At 49.6% G+C, this 20,864-nt stretch overlaps 8 protein-coding genes across 8 annotated transcripts; 4 read left to right on the plus strand and 4 right to left on the minus strand.

Annotated features, from left to right (window-relative positions):
- Positions 1–459: 459 nt before the first annotated feature.
- FOBCDRAFT_31523 (peptidase S8/S53 domain-containing protein) lies at positions 460–2,559 on the plus strand. The gene is made up of 4 exons (XM_031178556.3): positions 460–1,543; positions 1,602–1,904; positions 1,958–2,153; positions 2,211–2,559. Exons 1-4 carry the CDS (start codon positions 884–886, stop codon positions 2,378–2,380), a joined length of 1,329 nt encoding a protein of 442 aa, XP_031044443.1. The 5' UTR covers positions 460–883; the 3' UTR covers positions 2,381–2,559.
- An 839-nt stretch (positions 2,560–3,398) lies between these two features.
- On the minus strand, positions 3,399–5,380 carry FOBCDRAFT_221601 (isoprenoid synthase domain-containing protein). The gene is made up of 4 exons (XM_031178554.3): positions 5,084–5,380; positions 3,973–5,026; positions 3,760–3,921; positions 3,399–3,706 (listed from the first exon to the last, which is right to left on the minus strand). The coding sequence occupies exons 1-4, from the start codon at positions 5,137–5,139 to the stop codon at positions 3,590–3,592; spliced, it is 1,389 nt and encodes a 462-aa protein (XP_031044441.2). The 5' UTR covers positions 5,140–5,380; the 3' UTR covers positions 3,399–3,589.
- A 1,444-nt stretch (positions 5,381–6,824) lies between these two features.
- On the plus strand, positions 6,825–7,973 carry FOBCDRAFT_259975 (uncharacterized protein). The gene is made up of 2 exons (XM_054704272.2): positions 6,825–7,441; positions 7,491–7,973. Exons 1-2 carry the CDS (start codon positions 6,947–6,949, stop codon positions 7,806–7,808), a joined length of 813 nt encoding a protein of 270 aa, XP_054560247.1. The 5' UTR covers positions 6,825–6,946; the 3' UTR covers positions 7,809–7,973.
- A 265-nt stretch (positions 7,974–8,238) lies between these two features.
- Positions 8,239–10,643, plus strand: FOBCDRAFT_221604 (X-domain of DnaJ-containing-domain-containing protein). Its single transcript, XM_031178550.3, has 3 exons — positions 8,239–8,758; positions 8,828–10,125; positions 10,173–10,643. The coding sequence occupies exons 1-3, from the start codon at positions 8,653–8,655 to the stop codon at positions 10,341–10,343; spliced, it is 1,575 nt and encodes a 524-aa protein (XP_031044437.1). The 5' UTR covers positions 8,239–8,652; the 3' UTR covers positions 10,344–10,643.
- A 143-nt stretch (positions 10,644–10,786) lies between these two features.
- FOBCDRAFT_31537 (uncharacterized protein) lies at positions 10,787–11,250 on the minus strand. Its single transcript, XM_059611980.1, has one exon. It carries the CDS (start codon positions 11,154–11,156, stop codon positions 10,827–10,829), a length of 330 nt encoding a protein of 109 aa, XP_059467098.1. The 5' UTR covers positions 11,157–11,250; the 3' UTR covers positions 10,787–10,826.
- FOBCDRAFT_292163 (uncharacterized protein) lies at positions 11,251–13,574 on the minus strand (the record flags this gene model as incomplete). Its single annotated transcript, XM_031178553.3, has 1 exon — positions 11,251–13,574. One exon carries the CDS (start codon positions 13,572–13,574, stop codon positions 11,346–11,348), a length of 2,229 nt encoding a protein of 742 aa, XP_031044440.2. The 3' UTR covers positions 11,251–11,345.
- A 1,672-nt stretch (positions 13,575–15,246) lies between these two features.
- On the plus strand, positions 15,247–16,519 carry FOBCDRAFT_292167 (uncharacterized protein). The gene has a single exon (XM_031178549.3). The coding sequence runs from the start codon at positions 15,280–15,282 to the stop codon at positions 16,432–16,434; it is 1,155 nt and encodes a 384-aa protein (XP_031044436.2). The 5' UTR covers positions 15,247–15,279; the 3' UTR covers positions 16,435–16,519.
- On the minus strand, positions 16,520–19,187 carry FOBCDRAFT_292175 (uncharacterized protein). The gene is made up of 4 exons (XM_031178548.3): positions 19,098–19,187; positions 18,992–19,051; positions 18,708–18,942; positions 16,520–18,660 (listed from the first exon to the last, which is right to left on the minus strand). The coding sequence occupies exons 1-4, from the start codon at positions 19,129–19,131 to the stop codon at positions 16,605–16,607; spliced, it is 2,385 nt and encodes a 794-aa protein (XP_031044435.2). The 5' UTR covers positions 19,132–19,187; the 3' UTR covers positions 16,520–16,604.
- Between the last annotated feature and the right edge of the window lie 1,677 nt (positions 19,188–20,864).

Genomic DNA, 20,864 nt, shown 5'->3' on the forward strand with positions numbered 1-20,864 from the left:
ACTGCTTCAAAGCAATTATGGTTTCGTCGTCGATTCGATGCCACCGCAAGTGTGCCAGATTTTCGCATCCCCTAGCTCCTGTGGCAGAGCTGACTATAGTGATTCAAGTTAACGAGCTGGCTGAGCAAGCATGAGCATTGAAAACCCCACCGAAAACAGAAAATCTTGATGGTTCCAAGGGGTTCTTGGAGTGAGACCCAGGCGTTTGACTTGGCGACTATAGTCGTACAGGCTTCATCCCACTAAACTAAACAACACCTCCAGGCCCTTGTCCCTGATGCCGAAGCCTGGATCCACGGCCCCTAGCGCCTCATCCCCGCCATGGATCTTGCGGCTCCCTCCTGAAGCAACGAAGCTTGATCTGAACCTGTTGAAGCCACCAGTGAGAGGCCGTTATTCTATTGTTCGGTTTTCTCCTATTAAACCCACATCTCCCACCCCCATTGTCAGCTGCTGGACGGCCATTCTCATTCTATTGTTCGGGTTATTCATTGTTGGAAGACGTCTCTTTGACTCTTTCATTATTTTCTCATTCTTCCTTTCCCTTGATTTCCTTTCCCTCTTTGTGCTGCTAGACAGTCCCATTTAGCTTGTTAATCACCATCCTTTCATTGTTATACTGAACAGTGTATCGCGAACTTGCGAACTAACACGACCGATCCTTATTCAACAACAAGAGAGGAGCGTTGATCGCACAACTCCTCTAATAGCACTCTTTTACTGCTTTGTTTCCAACTCAAAGCTTACCTTCATTACTTTTCGACATTCGATTTATACGATCGAGTTGCCAACTGAGTGAAACGGCTGGAACCACTTCACTACTCTCACTTCAACAACATATTTTTTACAATTAAACCACAAAACGAACGATAAATCTATCAAAATGGCTCTCCTAAGAACTTTCCTCGCTTCCCTGCTCGTTGCAGCTCCCTTTGCTGCCGCAGCTCCTATCGATGTTGCCGAGACCCTGGGTGATATGGCCGACAGTATCGGAGGTGGCCTTGGAGGTGAAGCCGATAAGAAGATGGGAATTAGCGCTTTCCTTCGACCTATGCTCAAGAACCCCGATGCTCTCAACGTTATCCCTAACCGATATATCGTTGTGTACAATGATACCTTTGACGACGATACAATCAGTGCCAAGGAGGCTTCCTTTGCGGCCGCTATCAAGAAGCGAAACCTCAACAAGCGAAGCTCAATCGGCAAGGCCATGTCTACTTCAATTCAGTCATTCCGCATGAACAAGTGGCGTGCCATGTCTCTCGATGCCGATGATCTTATGGTTCAGGATCTTTGGAACTCTGATGAGGTTGCATATATCGAGGCCGATACCAAAGTTCAACTTAATGCTGCTATTGCTCAAGTTAATGCACCCCCTGGACTTGACCGTCTCTCTCACGCCAAGGTCAACCAGGACACCTATGTTTTCGACGACTCCGCTGGTGAGGGCATCACTGCCTACGTTGTCGACACTGGTATCAAGATTGATCACAGCGAGTTCGAGGGCCGTGCCACTTTCGGAGCCAACTTCATTAACAATGTTGTAAGTAATCAGGGAGTCGTGAACAGTTACAGAAGAGACGAAGCTAACTGGAATATAGGATGACGATGAGAACGGTCACGGAAGTCACGTCGCTGGTACTATCGGTGGTGCTACCTTCGGTGTTGCTAAGAAGGTTGACCTTGTTGCCGTCAAGGTTCTCGACGCCTCAGGCGGTGGCAGCAACTCTGGTGTCCTCCAGGGCATGCAGTTCGTTATTGACGACGCCAAGAAGAAGAACCGTGTTGGCAAGGCTGTTATGAACATGTCTCTTGGCGGTGACTTCTCTCAAGCCATCAACCGTGCCATCGAGGCCCTCTTCAAGGCTGGCATTGTCCCCGTTGTCGCCGCTGGTAACGAGAACGTAAGTGACCAACTATCTGATATGATTCGTAACTTAGCTAACAATGTTTACAGCGCGAGACTGCCCTCACTTCTCCTGGCTCTGCCCCCAACGCCATCACTGTTGGTGCTATTGATGCCACCACAGATGAGCGTGCTGATTTCTCCAACTTTGGCCCCGAGGTCGACGTCTACGCTCCCGGTGTTAACGTCCTCAGTGTCGGTATCAAGTCAAACACTGACACCGCTACCCTCAGCGGTACCAGCATGGGTATGTCTTCCTTTTCCACCGCTATCAAGTCAAGTCTCAAACTAACATGCTTCGTAGCCTCTCCTCACGTTGCCGGTCTCGCCGCCTACCTCATGGGCTTCCAGCAGCTCGACGGTCCTGCCCAGGTCGCCAGCCTCATCAAGAGTCTCGCTGGACAGACCGGTGCCAAGGTCCAAAACAACGTCCAGGGCACTACCGACAGCATCGCCAACAACGGCAACCAATAGAAGCAGCAACGCAGCAGCAGCATCAATTAGGGAACCAGAGACAAGGGAAAGCGGAATTTTTCTTATACCACAAAAATATTTCAGGATAATTGGCCACTTGTACAAACCTGAACCATTTATGCCTCGTGTATGTATGGGATATAATTTAGGGTGTCATTTATGAATCATCTCAAGTCATGTGTACCAGGAGTTTTCTTTGAGGCTTGGAATTAGCCTAACCGAGCGTGTTTGTTACTATAGATGGTACGTAATGACATATAGACCTTCTAGACTACCATTTGCCTCTCGTCAATGCATAAAGTGACAGGTTTGACGTGCGCCACTTAGTGAATCAAGAGCCAGCTGACATGATATGAAAAGCGACTCATGTTGCTCGGGTTATCAGAAGACTTAAGAACACGAACTTAGGCCGAATCCAACTACTACAAGAACCTGCTAGGCTGATAATAATTAACCATAATCTAGGACATTTTATTATATCATCATTAAACTTATCTAAGCGTTTTCTCAAGATCAAAGGCCAAAGTTTCTGCCATCATCTTGTTAGCCTGCATCTTGATGCCTTAAAAAAGAGCAGGACGATGTAACCAAAACCCCTGAATGATGGGCACGTCCGTCGACAAAAGATCGGCTAAGGCATGTCCCGCCGGTAGTGTAACAGCATATCGCACCAACAGCATCAAAGGTGAAACCTTGCCCAGACGCATTTCATGCCTTACTTGTAATAGCACGTCCCAAAGGAGAAAGTATCGCCAAACACGGGTCGAATCAGAGATAAATTAATTTTTACAAGGATGAAATGTTTGCCCGCCGCCACCAGTCTATCAAACTCAAGATGTCGAGATAGACTTGTGGCGTGACGTCGCCGTGAGGCGGAAACCAAGAGCAAGAGATATTTAATTTTCGCACTTCTTCGGCACAATCATAGTCATGGAAGGACTCGATTGCAATTTGACATCCGTGCAGGAGTTGAGTTGGGTATCAAGACAAGAGACATCACCAGTGGGTGAACGGGGGACGAAACTTGAACTGCAACGCGCGCTGTATCGCGCCGCTGCAGGTAGTATTAACAAGAGTATAAAGCCCAGCAATATGCCGCCGAGCAGGTCCAGCCATATGAGGACCATTGCTAAATGTGGTATGTACGTTAGGATATCGTTAAAAAGGTTCGTGCCGTGAACAAAGCAAAACAAATCGGCGCGCATAATATTACAATTCTTCGTGACCCGTGATCATGGGGGTAGCCTTCTCGCCACCTGGTAGGAAGACGCTGGCTTCCCTAAAGATAGTATCGAATCTGGCTCCGAAGATCCAAGCGGTACCGATCTGTGGATCGGGTGTTAGTTGAGTACGGCCTTGAGAGTATGGGGCTGGCGTACCATAAGACCAGAAATACAGACCAGAGCTGCAATGACAACACCAAAGAGAACAAGAGTCTCGCCTCCGTCCATAGTTGGCTCCTTGTTTTGGACCTGGGCCTGAGTCACAGCGAGCTTCTTGGGGTCCTGCTTGGGGAAGAGAGTCTCGATGAATTGCTCAATCTAAAAATCATTAGCGAACGGATATCAGAGATGTTGAAGAGAAAGGTATACCTTTGCACATTGAGCACTGATGGCAAGGAAGTTGGGGTCACGAGGGTCGTTCTTCTTGGCGATTTGTCGGGCATATCGCTTGAAGACCTCACATACTGTGTAGAGGTTTTGTGTGCACTCGAACATGATCTTGCAGGCATCACCCTTTGTGATCTTGACGTTCCTCTTGAGGACCTCAGGGTTGCGGAAGACAAGCTCCAATGTCGCAATGGCCATGCCTTGAGGAATAGCAACAAAGTTGAAAACACTCTGGTCCTTGATGCCCGCCATGTAGAACAGACACTCCTCACTGTGCTTCAGCGCATCGAGAACCATCGCTGAGACACACTCTAGGGCCTTTGTTTGCTGGCTGGGGTCGAACATATCTTCCCACTTCTCGACGTGCTGGCTCCAGATCTCCTTGGGATACCATCTTCGACCATCTTGCCAGTCTTCATGGATATCTCGAATGATGTTGGTCTTCTGGAGGAATTGGGCCATTGACTCGGTAAGAGAAGGACGCTCAGCAAGCTTGGGGTTAGCCAGCTCTGACTCAACGAACAGACGCGTGAGGCCTTCGCCAACGAGACCAGCGACGTAATGGCAGTACAGCTCGTACTCCTCAATAGTCTGCACACCGTTCTTGATCATCTCCTCGTTTTGGGCATAGTCAGCCATGCCATTGCCCATCTTGCAGGTCATTTCCTTGATGATCTGGTAGTAGGGGGCCTTGATCTTCTTGAGCTCTGCAACGACCACATCGAAGTGCTCCAGGAGCTCCTTATCCTTCTCCTGACTCTCATGGAATTGCCAACCATCTTCTTCCATGGTGATGTGGAAGTTTCTAAGAAGGGGAACCTTCTTATCCAGGGGTATGGTCATGTCATCCTCGATGGTATCTAGGCCACGGAGGCAGAGGTAGAAGAGAGTGATGGGGACGAGGAGTTCGTGGTTAAGCTCTTGAATGACAGCCGCAAAACTGCGACTTGTCATGTCGAGGTAGCGAAAGCATTCTTTTAGTTCTGGGGACTCTGTGCTGGGATCGCGCTGGTGGACGGGATCATGCCAGACCTTCCTGGAGCATTGTTAGACATGTTCGTTTTGTACGAGGGCCGAGAGGATATAAACTTACCATTGAATGATCGATCGAAGCTGGTAAGGGTGGAAGAGGTAGTAGAGGTAACCCATCTTGGCGGCGGCAGCGTGAGGGGGTAGAAAAGGTAGAAAAATGAAGCGCGTGAGAGCTTGAACTGAACAGTGCACGCCTTGATACAGACGTACAAAGTCAGGGAAACGGGAGGAAGCAAATGTTATATATCAATTAAGTTGCGACCAGGTCCCGGAAACGTCTTGGGTGTATATCTTCACCACGAGATGCTTGGAGAGGAAAGACGAGAGGACAGATGGGAGAAGCAAAATAAGACTGGTTGACCTCCGCTCCGGATAAATCCACAAATTATGCACAGAGCTCAATTTCTCGTCTGGTAGGGTGGGTGCTGCCGACCCTTGTAGAGCGATCGTGCCGATAGGGGCATAAGCGCTGCGTTACATGCATTAACTGTCGTATTCGGATTCGATGACTGGATTGGTTCCTGAATGTGATTAGACTCTTGTCACACTGCAAGTCATTACTTAATTTCAGGCCTCCCATCATTGATCTGCGCTTATGCAACAACTGCGTAGCATCCGGAGGTTGGTTACAGTTGATCGGATCTCGCAGCCTGTCAATCAGCCGGAACTCCGGTTACAACACCGCCCCCGAATAGCAATTCAAATGCCGGTCCGGACGCCGTAATGGTGTGTGTTCAGGCCGAATGATGAGGCGAAACATTCAAGCGAGCTGGCCTTTCCCCAGGTTCAGCCCAGACAATGTCCGAGATAGTGAAACATAACTTCTAGGGTACATCTCGACTTCTGATTATTTCTCTCAATCTGTGAATGTTAAGTTACCCAGCATTACGCAAGTTTCTGGCCTCATTATCGCGCAGGGTCTCTGGATTCGACGACTCTTGCAAGCTGTTTCCAGATCATAGAATTGCTGGTCTTGACTCCTGCCCCTAGTTACCAAGTCCAATGTGTTCTAGATCCAAGATCACCAGCGGCTCGGTCAACCCATTGACCCCTATGCATGTAGACGATCCGGGCCTCCTGACCGCCCAGCCGGATTTATCCAACGCCGCTAGGAGTGACAGCAGTCTTGGCCCAGTATGTGACAATCACAGTAGTGGAAAATCCTTAGCCATGACGATTCGTCTTCTGCAATTATCCTAATTTGATATATCAGGTCTCTTTACACCGCGAGGCGCCGTTAGCTGAACCTCACGTTATCAGGTTTGCAACGACATGCGGCGCTCACTGATCTGAGCTACTTAGGTGATAAAGATGGCACAAGACATGTCCAAGAGTCTCTAAACTAAATTGATATTGTTACAAGCCCAACACAAGTCGTGGGAACCCTCTTGTCGTCCGAATACCCTGGAAACCTATATCGATCATTGATGGGGATACAGTCCGCACAACACGGAAATTGTGTCGTGCCATGAAATCTCAAACTAAAGGCTATCGGATCTGTATCGTTTCGAAAGGTTTGAGGCTCGTTCTTGAAAGTGATAACTCTTGGAAGTTCTAGATCTGGATCGTGCTCATGCTCTATATTCTGAGAACAATATCCACGCAAGTGCATGGTGTTAGAGGCTTTTGGAGCTTCCAATAACTCACAGGAAACATGAGCGAGGAACCGGAAATAGTGACCTTGAAGTCCATGTGAATCATAACACCAGCCTGGGCGAAGTTGGTAGGTAAGGTATGGTGGTTCAGTGCAATAAGAGCATGTTCACTTCTATGTCGAGCTTTCCTATGCCCGAGTCAAACTAGGCATTCTCATTCTCATTCTCCCCGACTTCCCACTCTCACAAACCATCATTCTTCTGCTTTCCATTGGACCTCGACATAACATCTCTCGGAGCTTTATCATATTTGCATTACCAGCAACAGTATGTGGACCCTGCTAAACAAACCCAAGCTGCCACAGGTAACTGGACAAGCCAGCTCGCGACCTGATGAGCTCAGTTTCGTAATCTTGGGAACCTCAAGTGTTGAAGCAGCTGAAATCGCCAGCCTGTTGGAAGCGGAGCTCAGACAGGCACATCATCGATACAAGCATTGCACCGTTGCATCTCCAGCAGCATGTTTAGCGGCATTGAAAGCGAACTCAGCAACTCACGTTTTCGTCATATTCGACGATGTCGTGGGTGATATTGAGGACACAGTCTCAGATGAATTATGCGACGAAAAGACTCTAGGAATTGCCGCCAAGTCAGCTATCATAAAGTTCTGCGTCAATCGGGGGATCCATTGCACCTTCTTCAGTCACGAAAACTTCTATCGACACGACGGGAGAAACTGTTTCTGTGACAGTGGTTTCGAAGAAGAGGCCGAGCTAAACATCAAACTGCTCCCAAACTCTCTTAGTACATATGTTTTTCATCAAGTTAGTACAGTGGCACCTCTGTCTTTGCTCAAACTCATGCAATGGCCAGCATCTAGCACGCAAGCACGAAAAAGACGCCTTCGTTCTACGCCTTCGTTCACCTGTTTGGGATCATAATACTCAAAGCTTCCTTCAGAACTATGAGCGCACGCTTGTACGGACAAATAACAAGCATAATAGTTGGTCGGTTTTGCACGATCTTCTACCTGCTGCGGTCTTTCTAGCAATTCATAAAGTGACAGGCACATTCAACTTCACTAACCCAGGCACTGCTACAAATTACAGCGTGCTGGCTCTGTTACGGGACGAACTCAACCTCAAAATGAGCCTCACGATGTTGCAGGACTTGGACCTGAGGGATGCCTAGGCGGCATATAGAGATTGCAAACTGGATATGACCAAGCTGCAGGATGCTCTGAAAGTTCGGGGGTATCCGGAAATCCCTGGCATTGAAGAGGCACTTCGGAACCATTACAAGAGAATCAAGAGCTGTGGTAAGCGTTCATGAATGAATAGAAGGGGAAGGGGAAGGGGAAGGACGCTAGAAACCGGTTTATAATAATAATTAGAGAACTCGATTATAGAGTTTTAAGCGTTTGGTAGCTATTACAGTACTTTACTCTCTTAAGCAGTCTGTATGTGTTTTCTCACAGCCTCCATACAACTGTGTTCCATGGATGTCTATCCCAGCATAGCCCCACCATTACGTAGGCTCTCTGATCAACCTACCTCCACTCTCTCTACCTTATGAGACCCCTCTCTCTGGGCTAGAAAAGGCTGGCGCTGGGCTGTAAGTACTATACTGTACGTTGGGCTGGGCACGAAGCCTGAAAGGAAAGTTTCTTACCTCCTCGCGCACTGGCAGGGCAGGGCAGGGCAGGGACGGGAGCTTGCGTAAATACAGAGGCGCTGTAGAATACGTTACATTAATTATTGTCTGCCAGGAATTTTCCGCCAAGGTAATCTAGCCAAGCTTGGGGTGGGCTGGCAGGCACCTTAGTTCATTTAGGCAATCCGACGCCATCATCAACATTTGCAATTTCTTGCTTGCAACCATTTTTTTCTCCTCCCATACTCTCTCTTAGTAGTCGATATCTACTAACCTACCTTAACATCAACCATTCATATTCTCTACCTGTCACCTGTACCCTAGATCGTGTACCTGGAACCTGGAAACACCAATCATAAAGTACCCATAACCATCTTCCATCATGGTCGTCGATACCGCCTATTACGACACTCTTGGTGTCCAGCCCACGGCTACGGAGCTGGAGATCAAGAAGGCTTATCGCAAGATGGCTATTGTCCACCACCCAGGTTCGCTCTTGTGCCTCACTTCTACCGCTTCGTAGCATATCGGAGAACTAAACATCTGTCACATCGCAGATAAGAATCCTAATGACCCTACCGCCCACGAAAAGTTCCAGGCCATCGGTGAGGCCTATCAAGTTCTGTCCGATTCCGATCTACGCGCAGCCTACGATAAGTTTGGAAAGGACTCTGCGAGACCGCAGGAGGGTTTCGCAGATCCAGCTGAATTCTTTAGCTCCATCTTTGGAGGCGAAGCCTTCGTGGACTGGATCGGTGAGATTAGCCTTATGAAGGACCTCACGGCAACCATGGACATCACGATGCAGGAGGAGGAAGAAGCTGCCGCTGCCGAAGCCGCTGCCGCCGCGCAAGCCGAGGAGGATTTCCCTGGAACTGAAGATGCTAAGAAGGAGAGCCTCAAGGAGCAAGAGCAGAAGGCAGAGGAGAAGGCCGCTGCCGCTGCAGAGCACCAAGCAGGCCCACCACCGCCGCCTTATGCTGCCGCTTCTGTCAACGACGACAAGGAGACCAAGCCCGCTTCACCTGCCGCGCCCGCCGCTGGCCTCTCCGCCGATACCCCTCAGCGAACCGATGCCACATCACCTGCTCCCTCGTCGAGCTCACGTAGCCGAACCCAGATCCCTCTTCGACCCGCACTGATGGACAAGTCTCACGAGGACCTTCTTGACGCAGAGGCGAACAAGGGTGAATTAACAGAGGAGGAGCTCAAGCATAAGGAGAAGAAGAAGGGTGGCCTGACCAAGGAGCAGCGAGAGCAGCTGGCAGCATACGAGAAGGAGCGCGCCAAGATTCGCCAGGAGCGTGTCGACACCCTCGCTCGGAAGCTCCTCGACAGACTTAGCGTGTGGACAGAGACAGACAAGGGTCCTGACGTGACCAAGGCATTCCAGGAGAAGATGCGTCTCGAGGTTGAGAACCTGAAGATGGAGTCTTTTGGAATTGATATCCTGCACGCTATCGGTCAAACCTATGTCTCCAAGGCCTCGAGCTTACTCCGCAGCCAGAAGTTCTTTGGTATTGGCGGTTTCTTCAGCAGACTTCGTGACAAGGGCACACTCGTCAAGGAGACATGGAACACTATCAGCAGCGCCATTGATGCTCAACAGACCATGGAGGATATGGCTAAGATGGAGGAGAAAGGTGGTGAGGACTGGACTGATGAGAAGCGTGCTGAATACGAGAGACGTGTGACTGGCAAGATTCTCACCGCTGCATGGAGGGGCAGCAAGTTTGAGATCCAGAGCGTTCTGCGCGAGGTCTGCGACAGCATTCTGAATGACAAGAAGGTCCACCTCAACAAGCGACTTGAGCGCGCACAGGCTCTGGTTCTGATTGGTGATGTCTTTATCCGGGTATGTTTCAAGTCCAATTTTGTCAGAGTCACGCTAACTTTATCTAGGCTGAGCGATCTCCTGAAGAGGAGGGCGACTATCTAGTTTTCGAGCAGCTTGTCGCTGAGGCCGCCATGAAGAAGGACAAGGAGGAAGACCACAAGAAGAAGAAGGACCGCAAGTCCTTCCACAGCAAGGACAAGGAACCCAAAGACAAGGAGCACGCTACGACACCCTGAGCATGAACGAAATTTCCTGGGGAGTTGGCAGATGGTAGAGAAAAGACCACACAGCAAGGTTGAAGAAGACCTGCTTGTTTGAGGTCCCTGAAAATGATGGCGGATATCAACTTGATGGACTTGGTTTGGTGGTTTGCATGATGAACTGGTGGATGTTATAGATCGAGGATGACTGGCATTGATTTAGATATAATTTTCATGACACTATTCCCCCCTTATGAAATTTGACGGCCGTTTGTCTGGTATCTCCAAATATGTTGCTTATCCGAGTGTGTATGCACATAGATCAAAGAACAGAGGCGAGATGATCAAGATTGGAGTTTCATCTCCTGATATCCTATATCCATTTCCTATTTCTGGCAACTATCTAATTTTCCCTATCGCATCCGATCTTGGAACTTGAGGTAACCGTATTGCGGGAAGCTTGAGAAGCAATTCCCGGGTTAGGTTCTCTTTTCTGCAATTTCCTCCAATGATTCCATCTTATTGACTCGCCAGGTTGGCGTGGAAACTTCCTCCGGGGTATCTGTAATACATAGTATGTATCCAAAAGCAAACGAAAAAAAAAAAAGAAAGCACAAATCTTGGCGACAAATGAAAACCAAAAAGGCCCAAATCTCCGAAGGGCGTATGTATATGTAACGATTGTCCAGGATGAATATTTGTGGTGGTGCTCCTTTTGGGAGAGAGAAGATCGTTTGAGAGGTGGAATCGATGGTGCATCGTAGCCGCTGGGAAGCAAAACGCTGTTAAAAGAAACAAAAGGGACATGAAGATGATCGCTTGCTTGCCCAACGCCTTGTATGCATGCATGTTATTTCCATTGACTTCGTAGATCTGATGATGATATTTTGTTGTGATGCCCTGAGGCTTGCCTGGTGTGTAGAGACGAAAAGAAGGAGAACAAAATTTGGTATGGTGAGTTGTATGTGGTACGACATCCTGGTCGCCTTTGAGATGTGTCGAGTATTGAGAAAATGTGTCATTTTGCGATGAGCGAGACTAGTTGCTGTCTGGTTGCAATTCGATGCCACTATCACGATCCTGAGAGCCCTTCTCCCAAGGCAGGGGAGCCTCAAGTGCTGCACTTCCAGGATCAGTTTCGAGATCGTCAACGCTAGTCAACGCATCATCTTCGTCTTCGTCTTCGTCCCCGATCGCAGGAGCAAGTATATGGCCGCCAAATTCAACGTCGGTGACACGGACCTTGTACTCCAGTGCCTTTTGGCCCTCCTTGATAAGAACCTCTGTCCAGTTCAGGCATCGTTTGATACTTTGGTTAATCTTCTGACTATCGACCAGCAACTCCCGGTGCTTGGTCAAATCGAGCTGCAGACGATCTTCATCTCGCTTCCGTCGGGACATGGCCTTTTCGATCGCTTTCTCGTCAGTAGGATCAAGAGGGTCGGAAGCCGAGACTGAGTCAGTCATTGACAAATCTGATTCGTCAAGTGAGTCGTGTTCCTCGTCTGAGGGAGCTGCCGAGTTGTCCTCTTCGCTCAGATCTGAAAGACTAATTGGTGCATCTGTGAGTGCTGCAGAGGTCACTCGGCTAGAAGCTGCTGAAGCAACAGCAGAGAGACGGCCTGATCTTGAAAGTCGTCGATACCTGCGTATCTCAGCCTGCTGTTTCCGTAGTTGCCTTTCCAGTGTCCGATTAATAGCTTCAAGGGAGGCGTTGGTGATTTCCAGATCCTGCACCTTTCGTTCTCTTCGGGCATTGGCGACTAGTTCGTTCACAGGCTCATGGCTGGACTTGGTAGGACTCTGCAAGTCGGGCTGAGATCCGTCTTCTTTCTTCGCTTCTCCTTCTTCCTCTTCCTCCTCATCGTCGAGATCTTCGGCAACTTGAAGAATCGAAGCCATTGTCAAAGCTGGCTGAGCTGAGCCAGGGCTTGCAGGGGGTGAGCCATATTCAAAAGGTCGTCGAGCCGGTGACATGGGCAACCTAGGTGAGTGAGAGTGATCAAAATTGGGAACACTACCAGCTCTTGCATGGCCTCTCTGCTTTTTCGGCGCTGCATCGATGCTAACTCGTCTCTTGGAAGAGGTGATAGACGCTGGGGGGGCTAGTGGAGGTGGAGAAGCTATCTGAGGCGGTGACGCTATTTGGGGTCTGTTCCCAAGACCAGGCGCGCCAGTATTTTTAAGTATAGAAGGTGTAGGTTGAGCAATCTTGATAGGAGAATGTGGCCTTGGCGGTAGTGCGTGATTTGATTGTTCGTTTGTTGAACTGCTGGTGCTTGGACGTTTAGACTGGAGCCTTGTTGTGGATGAATTCGCTGAAGAGGGCTTAAGCTCGAGATCCGCGCCATTGGCATAAAAGAACTTTGAGGATGATGGTTCGGGTGCGGTGCTGAGTGTCGGTGTAAATGGTGCAGAAACGGGAGGGCTGGTTGGCTTTTTATATTCAGCATTGGCTTTACTGGCATGGAAGTAGGATGCAGGCTTTTGTGAGCCTAGCGAGGGACGACTGGTTGCTTGTGTTGAAGTCGGAGCGTCGCTGGCACGAAAGAATTTGGCGTCCGGGTCTGCTGGAGACTCAGCTCGTGACAGTGATTGCCTTCCTGAGGAGCCTAAAGAGGCCCGAGGATCCCATCCATCTCGATCTAAATTTGGTGTCCCATTGGGCGTCGAACTATTGCTATTGTTGCGGCCTTGTCGACTGCCAGAACGGGGAGTCACAGCATCGTCGCGGCCAGACGTGCCTGAGCTCAATCCTTGAGTTGATCGTCGAACTAAAGGAGGTGCGCCTAATAAAGGGCCTTTTGCTGTCGGGGCAATCTTGGGCGTCAGGGGCGTTCGTCCGACTGTTTTTGCTGCAGCAGCACTGAGCTGCGGGGGCCTGTGTCTTGTGTCGCTTGGGGCCATTTTTAAGGTAGGAGGAGCGGAACTCGACGAGGTAGAACGGGTCGAGGGTATTGTAGCGGTTACTGAAAGAACATGTTGTTGATTTGTGTTGTGGAAGCCAAGGGATGGCGTCGTGCGAGCGCTGGAGGATATAGTGGTGCCAGCGGAGGAGAATCGGGGACGAGCCTGAGCCTTAGTCTGGACTTGTGCCTGACCTGGAGTAGGGGTCTTGGATCGAGTCTTTGGGAGAGGTTTAGAAGAGGTAACTAATTTGTTGTTTCCGGCGGAGGAAGCGGAGCGGCGAATATGAGGCTGAGAGACTGAAAGGCTCGGAGATGTAGGACGAGAAGATGACGAGTTGATGGTGTTTAGAGTGCGCATTCTGTCCACGAGTTGGGTTGTCGGAAGTGCCTCTACTTGCTGGCTCAGGCTGAGATGAGTGGTAACGGGACGGAGCGGTGAGCTCTCATTGGCTGTGTGTAGAAGCGGTAACGGGAAAGGTTAAAGGGACTTCAGTGGGCAACGCCCTGTAATGCCAATGTTACAGCGCGGTGATCACTAAAACGCTAGTGGTTTCTGGCTAATTTGGGGTCCAATCTCAATGTCGAGGTGACCACATCCAAAAGTAAACAAACAGTTTCGATGATGAGAGACAAGAGGCGGTGGGGTCGAGTGTTGGATAGATGAAGTGGCTTGACGATTCGAAGCGGGGGATGTCTTTCTTTTCTGCTTGGTAGCTGCAGGTGACAAGGAGTATCCAATTGAGTTGTTCACGGCGGGTATAGACGAGATAACAATCACCGTCCGTTGGGTCACGACATAGGGAGCAAAAAAAAAGACAAGGTCGTCACGGATGATATCAGGAGTAATGAGTCAAGGAGAAAAGAGAGCCGAGAAAAGAGAAGCACAAACACGAAAATAGACGAGAAATGCTAGGGATAATACAATACCTACCAGAAACTAGCGGGATGAACGGATCGTGGTCATTCATTCAAGGCAAGGCGAAGGACATGGCCAGGATGGGACCATCCCTGCTCCAGTGAGTGTCTTGACCTCTCTTCGAAATTGATCATGCTCATGTTTACTTTTCCATGACATATAAATGGACATGTCATGTTATAGAGTCGAGTTTCATATGTCTTGTAATTGAGCAACCTGACTGGTTGCTGCCATCACGAAACATACCTAGGTACCTACCTGGCGGTCTAGATCAGATATGATAAGATGCACAATTATTTATTTACAAGTGTGCGTACCTCTGACATCGACAATACCTCCGTGAAACTCGCCTATAATTACAAGTATTGCAATATTTAGAACAGTCAATTCCCCTTTCTCCATTCAATGGATCATTAAATAAAACATCCACCGCTTATTACATTTTATGCCAACTGAAATCACAGATCATGGAATGCCCCTTGCTCCTCGCTCTTCATCTCGACCTGTTCCAAATCCCCTGTCCCGTGCAAAATACACGGGTGCCAACTTTTCTCCGTTGATCACTGAGCTTTCGACTGCTTGTGGCATGACCATCGTTGACGCCACAAGAAGCGACAGCCGAAGGCTTTGAGCCGTATTATTACCGTACTGTCTGGTTTCATGCCTCAATAAATTGGCATGAAATGCAGTAAACCCAAGTATTTTCATCAGTGGGTGGTATAACAAAAATAGAACTCGGTGCACAAGCGAGATGTAGTGATGAGCTCAGAGTACAGTTATGACAGAAACCGTCTAGAATTATTCTAGTCCGCCCCAGTTCAATTATGAATCGGTAATTATTCACATGAAAATCGAACCTCGAACCAACAGCCAATCAGCGTTTGCCCGTTGCAAGGCTCCAGACCCCCAAGGTTAGCTCCGGCCTTTCAGCTCCAGCTCTGATTTTCTTGGTCCGCCGCTGACAAAAGCAAGTCCATCAACTATTATCGGAGGCGCATCACAAGGTGGCTCGATGATTCTGCAATAACCATTCCACAACCCACTCCCTCCCTTCTTCTCGCCAATCGACCCCAACTCTCCGAGGCACCTGGGGGAAAACTCTCTTTTTGTTTCTCGTGTTTCACACTTCTGTCTCTATTGTGTCGTCATGGGCGTTATTGGTATCGGCCTCATCGTCGCCTCTGTTGTCTGGGTACTTGTTCGTCCGCCGTCATGGATGCCAGAGCCGCTACAGATCCTCCTTCGCTGGAGAGGGACTGGTTTTCCTGCTATTGTACCCAAGGACGAGGCTGAGACTGAAGCTGATGATGCTGATGCTGATCCTGGACCCCGTATCATGGTGTCGGATCACGAGGTGGAACCGGGCCCTCGACTCCGGGCTCGTCCGGCCGACAACCGTACCATACGAGACGACGACCAGCGTCGAGACCAAGGGAAGGCTACCGCTACTGCGATCGATACCCCGACCTCATCGAAGGGCCCCAGGAATGATGCTACGTCTATGCCGCCGCCTCCTTTACCAAAGGTTACACCTCCATCCCTAACCATCGCCGAGCCCGAAGAACAAACAACTCCCAAGGCTGTCGCATCCGATCCTCCCTCTATTTCCGTCCCCAGCTTCAGTCTCGACAATGCTCCTATTGCGCCGAGCTCACACCCCGCCCCGCGTCGGAACCCCACAGCCCCGGGTCCCGCTCTCTCCCCGAACCCAACCTCCATGATGCCTCCGCCTCCAGCTCCAGGCCGTCTACCTCCTCCCAAGTTCTCAGCTGCCCCACCTGCTGGTCGCCTGCCATCACTCTCTCAGTTCCCCGCCGTGAACTCACCGCAACGCGCTCGTGGCCCTCTACCAAACCGAGGTCCTCCGTCATCAGGTGGCCTGGCACCTCCACCTACACACTCATCGAAACCCAGCAAGCCCAATCGCAAGGTCCTCCTCACGCCAGGCCACTCTCCTCTCGACTGGGCTCGCATATCTGGACCGAATGCCGACCTCCGTGGTGTCGAACCTCAAACATCATACCTGCGTGTGACTCCATCTATGTTGAAGCGCATGACAGGTCGCAAGGGCAAAGATGCTTGGATGGCTCTGAACGGTAAGGTGTACAATGTTACACCATATGCCGACTTTCATCCTGGCGGTGTTCCTGAGTTGATGCGTGGTGCTGGACGTGACGGCACCAAGTTATTTGGCGAGATTCATCCTTGGGTCAACTACGAGACTATGTTATCAGCCTGTCTTGTAGGCCTTCTTGTCGAAGAATCCGAAGGCACTGAGAGTCAAATGGATCAGATGGACTGAACCATGACATTGAAGATACGGCATAGACCTTAGACGCAAGACTGCTGGCGCATCCATGTTACATGAAACGATGTTTTACATGTATTAGACTATACTGTTCGCGCCATAGATGTTCTTCCCGAACACTTAGATGTACATTAGCTAGAAAGATACCCCACAGAGACCGGTCTTTACCGTCTCTTTCCAAATCGAAACTTGAGCTCGTCATCACTGTCACTATCCGCGACTTCCACAGCTCTTCTCGTTGGCCGACTCCGCTTCGGAGGCTGCTGTCCTGCAGCAGGCTCTGCTGCAGCTCGTTTACTCCCCTGACTAGTGTTCCGTGATGCTTGACTCTTTGATTTAGCTTGCGACTGTGTTTGTGACGCTGCAACTTGTGCCCCTCGTGTTCGAGTCGCTGGTACCGAAGATCGCTGCGATACTGAATTACTCTCTTCGTCGCTGCTGTCTGATATGACATTGGCGTATGCCCTTTTCTGGGCACGAGATGAAGCCGATGGTGCTGTGGGCGCAGATGGTTGTGACTGTGTTACAGGAGTCTGGCTTGAGTTCCTCTTTCTCCGCTCCGTTTCCTCATCCTCGAGCCAGTAATCGTCTCCAACGCCGAACTCCTTCGTCTTGACCTGCGTTAGAGGCACAATAGTCTTTGCAGGCTGTCGTCCTGTCGCCTCTCCGCGTTGTCTGAACCTCTTGAAGTTCTTCATCCCATTCCACTTGGGATCCCATCGCCGGTCACGGATGTCTTGTTCTCGAGTACGGGGATGGCTCGGTTGTCGTACTTCCATCTCTTCTACGATGTTGAGTCTGCGAATCTCAGCGAGATCAACATCATCTGGTAAATTTGCCAAATCTTCCTTTTCAGCTCGTGCACGAGCTTCTTCCTGCTCTCTGTTTTGTGCAGCTATTGCCAAGATATCGAACTCTTTCTTGATCTTCTTTAGCTCTGGGACCTTCTCGGCTGTCTCAGTTTCCATCTGCTCAGCCGGCTCCTCCAAATTTTCACCTCGCTCTATCCGTTGACGCTTGAACCTCTCTGCTGCAGTTGTCATACCATCCATGAGGTCATCTTGCGGTAATGGTGAAGCTCGCCTTTTCCTTTGTGAAGACCTGGCATTGCTGGATGGTTGCGTTTCTGGGGGTGCGTCTGGCTCCTGAGACACGAATAAACCTTCTTCCTCTGCTGGCGCTTGCGTCGCATCCTGAGTCGCAGCACGGGTTGCGGGTTGATTTACAGGCACTGATGCTGCAGGGATATCGTCCATATCAACGTCATCATCGCCGCCGAAGCCTGCAAAGCGTCTCTTGACAGTTCTCCTCGTCCGCACACGTCGAGGAGCAAGCTGTGACTCTTCGGGTGCCTGTGACGTTTCAGCCTGTGTGGCAGGGTGCTGTGTCCCATTGGCCACCTCAGGATCTTGAAGAGTCTGGTGTTGGTGTTGCGTATTATGTGCAGACTCAACCTCGAGAGGGCGTCGAAGAATACTCGCATCTTTGATAAGGATTGCTTCCAAAAACTCACTCTGCTCAATAGGACGATGGTCCAGTCTCAGAGATACAGACCTGAAAAACTCCACATACCAATCAACTGAACCTCCTTTCGAAGGAACAAAGCGTACGACTACTACACCTTTGCCCTCGCTGCCGTCGTTAAAGGCACCAAGGCCCTTTTCACCAGCGACACTTTTGACATATTGAACAAAGTCATCGACCGAAGTTTCTTCGGGAACAACATTTCGCAGCAATGCTTTGCCGCCACCACTCGTAATAGGCGCCAGCAAGTTGTTGTACTGTACGGGGTCGTAGAAGATGAAGCTGTAGCCTTCGAATACGTCACGTCTCCCTGCGTCTGGGGCATACGTCGAGTCAGGGTGTTGTACAGGCTCACCACCCCTCGGAGGTAAATGCTGCATAGCATCAGGCCAGTTTTGATCAAAGTCCTGCTCCAGGGGGCTCAACTCAGTGGTCTCCGCCCCATCCGCCAGATTTCCGGCTTCAGACACTGCATCGAGGAAAGTCTCCGTTACGATATGTTTCCCGTTGATCAAGGCTTGAAGACCCTTGGCTGTATTTCGCTTCTTTGAGACAACATGTGTGGTGGAATCAACATATTCTGTCACTAGCTTGATATCAAGCTGCTCGAATCTTTTTCGGAGTGTAGTTAGGGGGTCTATCTGTAATTCCTTGCGGGTGAAAGAAAATGCGAAGACAACTGGTTCCCAGGAGATGCTGTGGACTGTAAGCGGCGTAACACCAGATCGGATGAAACGGCTCACCTGAATCTGTTTGGGCATTTTCCCATCGTAAACTCGGCCTTGTCCCCTTCAATCACCTTTCTCTTGCCTTTGATCTTTTCTCCATTGACGACTGTCCCTATTTTTGTCGCCAAATCTTCGATCGTGAGCGTAGAGCGACTCCTTTGATTGTGAGCCTGGCCTTTCTCAACAGGGCTTACGGTGATGGTCAAGTGCTTGCGCGAGATCGTATTGTGTGATATCGCAAGTTGACCAGCTATACATTCTATGAGCATCAATTCTTCACTTAGGAGCTTATCTCTTACGTTCTGCGGCTGTTCGACCAAATAGATAGGTTTTCCCTGGTCGCAACCATAACTTTCGGCCTAGAGGATGATTAGCTACATCGACGGATGAAAGTCGAAAACTCACCATCAAAGGCCTCTGAATTCTCCAGGATCCACATCTCCACGCGCCAAGTACGACGCAAGGTCGATCACGATTCCATGAAAGTATTGGCGAAGCTGCAAGTTATGACGTGAGGTCGAGATCGCGAGTCTTGCGGGGCCAGAGACGCGTTTCGGTCAGCCTTTCGCGACGCCAGATCACGTGCCTACCCTGATCTCACTTACACGGCGTCAATTACCGGATGAACAAAGAGTTGGTGAAGTGATGGGCTTCCCTGTTCCAAGTAAATAATTGAACATTAAATTAGTCAGACTTGGATGTGCATACACTAAATAGTTTATTTTAGCACCTAGGCTTAGGGTCAGTAACTACATCGCGATATGTTTGGCTTGTCACTGAATCACGTTTCATAGACATGATGTAACACAAGCGTTTAAGTCACCTCCTGACTACCTATGGGAGGCAAGAAAACTTACTTAGGACCTTTATCCGAAGTGATGAGAGACTTAGGTAAATTTAGTATATGTTAGCAGACCTTTAGACCAGTTGATTTTGGCACCCTGGCTTTCTTGCTCCCCTGAGAACATTGCAATTTTGCGCTTTTCATTTCATCGCTGGTATTTTGCGCTGCTCCCATGAGATCTCCCCCTTGCCCGTCGGATCAAAAGCTTGTGATAAAGTGGCCCCAGTGCCGTAATGGACAAGAGTCCAAGCAGTGTCTTCGGACAAATTGGACTAAAATTGGAGATCCGTGTCGTCTAGTTGTTCCCTGGTAATGGACCTGGCTGCCATTGCCATAAGAAAGCTGCTGAATTGGTCTGGCACTTGAAGGCAGTTGATCTCGTGCCAAGTGACCGACAAATCATACCCAGCGTCTCGTAGGGGAGCCGTAACACCTGAGAGGTAACCAAAGTTTCTCCAGGGACGGCAGAAGTGGAGCTCGATTCCCATGTCAGTTGAAACGTTGAGCACGGCGTCCACCCAGTCTTCAACGTGATCATGCGCGTTTGTGTAGTCTCCATGTGCCTGATCTGTCCTGTTCCATCTGTTGAGAACTGGTGCTCCGGGAAAAGAAGCACTCTCGAACACAAGAATCTTCGCATCGACTCGGGGCATAAAGCCACTGTAGTTCTCAAAGTGCGTGTAGAAAAGCTCTGCGAATAGCCTCAAAGTGCTGCTCGAGTTGAATTGAAATGTTTCCATTTCACATGCATTGGCCGAATGGTCCTTGTCGAGAGTTGTTCTAGCTTGGTTCAATCCTGAAGGAAAACCACAGCTCTATTTTCCGGAACAACGTGAATGAATCGATGATTCAAGCCCATCTCCATACCAATGCATTCTTGACGGATCGCGCAACAGTACACAATCTCTCTCAACTCCAGAGGCAGTCGAAGATGAGTCTTAACCTTTCGGTTCACATTTCATTCTGCTTTGCCTGACTCCGCATTGTGTTGCTCAGTGGTTGAGAGGTAGTCGTCTGATGCAAATGGCTGGAGTTCGCCAGTGCCTGGCTCAGCATTGCCAGGTTGCCCAGTGGTTGCGGGGTGAGTAGACAGTGAGTTTACTTCAGGGACATCATTGGTATGAGCATTGAGTTTCCAGCTTGACGCCCACGCTGATTTTATTATTTTCTTCATGGAGGTCTTCACCTGGGAAGTGAACTGTCTTTGGTCTCTTATGAGGTGGCTACACGAATACATCAGCGCCTGCTTCAACAGTGAAGATTGTCAAGACTTACACTTCGGTTGGGATCTGTGCCGTCGAGCTCGTTCATGGTGATTCTCTGGTTGA

This window comes from Fusarium oxysporum, chromosome IV, assembly GCF_013085055.1.
Source record: "Fusarium oxysporum Fo47 chromosome IV, complete sequence".
In the NCBI taxonomy this organism is placed as follows: domain Eukaryota; kingdom Fungi; phylum Ascomycota; class Sordariomycetes; order Hypocreales; family Nectriaceae; genus Fusarium; species Fusarium oxysporum.

Excerpts from the sequence above, each read along its gene's own strand:
- FOBCDRAFT_31523 (XM_031178556.3), top strand. The coding sequence starts at position 884 with ATGGCTCTCCTAAGAACTTTCCTCGCTTCCCTGCTCGTTGCAGCTCCC. Across the intron at positions 1,905-1,957 it reads TCGCCGCTGGTAACGAGAAC|CGCGAGACTGCCCTCACTTC; the intron begins GTAAGTGACCAA and ends CAATGTTTACAG. Across the intron at positions 2,154-2,210 it reads CCTCAGCGGTACCAGCATGG|CCTCTCCTCACGTTGCCGGT; the intron begins GTATGTCTTCCT and ends CATGCTTCGTAG.
- FOBCDRAFT_31537 (XM_059611980.1), bottom strand. The coding sequence starts at position 11,156 with ATGCATGCATACAAGGCGTTGGGCAAGCAAGCGATCATCTTCATGTCC.
- FOBCDRAFT_292175 (XM_031178548.3), bottom strand. The coding sequence starts at position 19,131 with ATGTGGATCCTGGAGAATTCAGAGGCCTTTGATG. Across the intron at positions 19,052-19,097 it reads GAATTCAGAGGCCTTTGATG|GCCGAAAGTTATGGTTGCGA; the intron begins GTGAGTTTTCGA and ends ATCATCCTCTAG. Across the intron at positions 18,943-18,991 it reads TGGTCGAACAGCCGCAGAAC|CTGGTCAACTTGCGATATCA; the intron begins GTAAGAGATAAG and ends TAGAATGTATAG.
- FOBCDRAFT_221604 (XM_031178550.3), top strand. The coding sequence starts at position 8,653 with ATGGTCGTCGATACCGCCTATTACGACACTCTTGGTGTCCAGCCCACG. Across the intron at positions 8,759-8,827 it reads GGCTATTGTCCACCACCCAG|ATAAGAATCCTAATGACCCT; the intron begins GTTCGCTCTTGT and ends GTCACATCGCAG. Across the intron at positions 10,126-10,172 it reads TTGGTGATGTCTTTATCCGG|GCTGAGCGATCTCCTGAAGA; the intron begins GTATGTTTCAAG and ends AACTTTATCTAG.
- FOBCDRAFT_292167 (XM_031178549.3), top strand. The coding sequence starts at position 15,280 with ATGGGCGTTATTGGTATCGGCCTCATCGTCGCCTCTGTTGTCTGGGTA.
- FOBCDRAFT_221601 (XM_031178554.3), bottom strand. The coding sequence starts at position 5,139 with ATGGGTTACCTCTACTACCTCTTCCACCCTTACCAGCTTCGATCGATC. Across the intron at positions 5,027-5,083 it reads CTTCGATCGATCATTCAATG|GAAGGTCTGGCATGATCCCG; the intron begins GTAAGTTTATAT and ends ACAATGCTCCAG. Across the intron at positions 3,922-3,972 it reads TCAGTGCTCAATGTGCAAAG|ATTGAGCAATTCATCGAGAC; the intron begins GTATACCTTTCT and ends AATGATTTTTAG.
- FOBCDRAFT_259975 (XM_054704272.2), top strand. The coding sequence starts at position 6,947 with ATGTGGACCCTGCTAAACAAACCCAAGCTGCCACAGGTAACTGGACAA. Across the intron at positions 7,442-7,490 it reads GTACATATGTTTTTCATCAA|CATCTAGCACGCAAGCACGA; the intron begins GTTAGTACAGTG and ends TGCAATGGCCAG.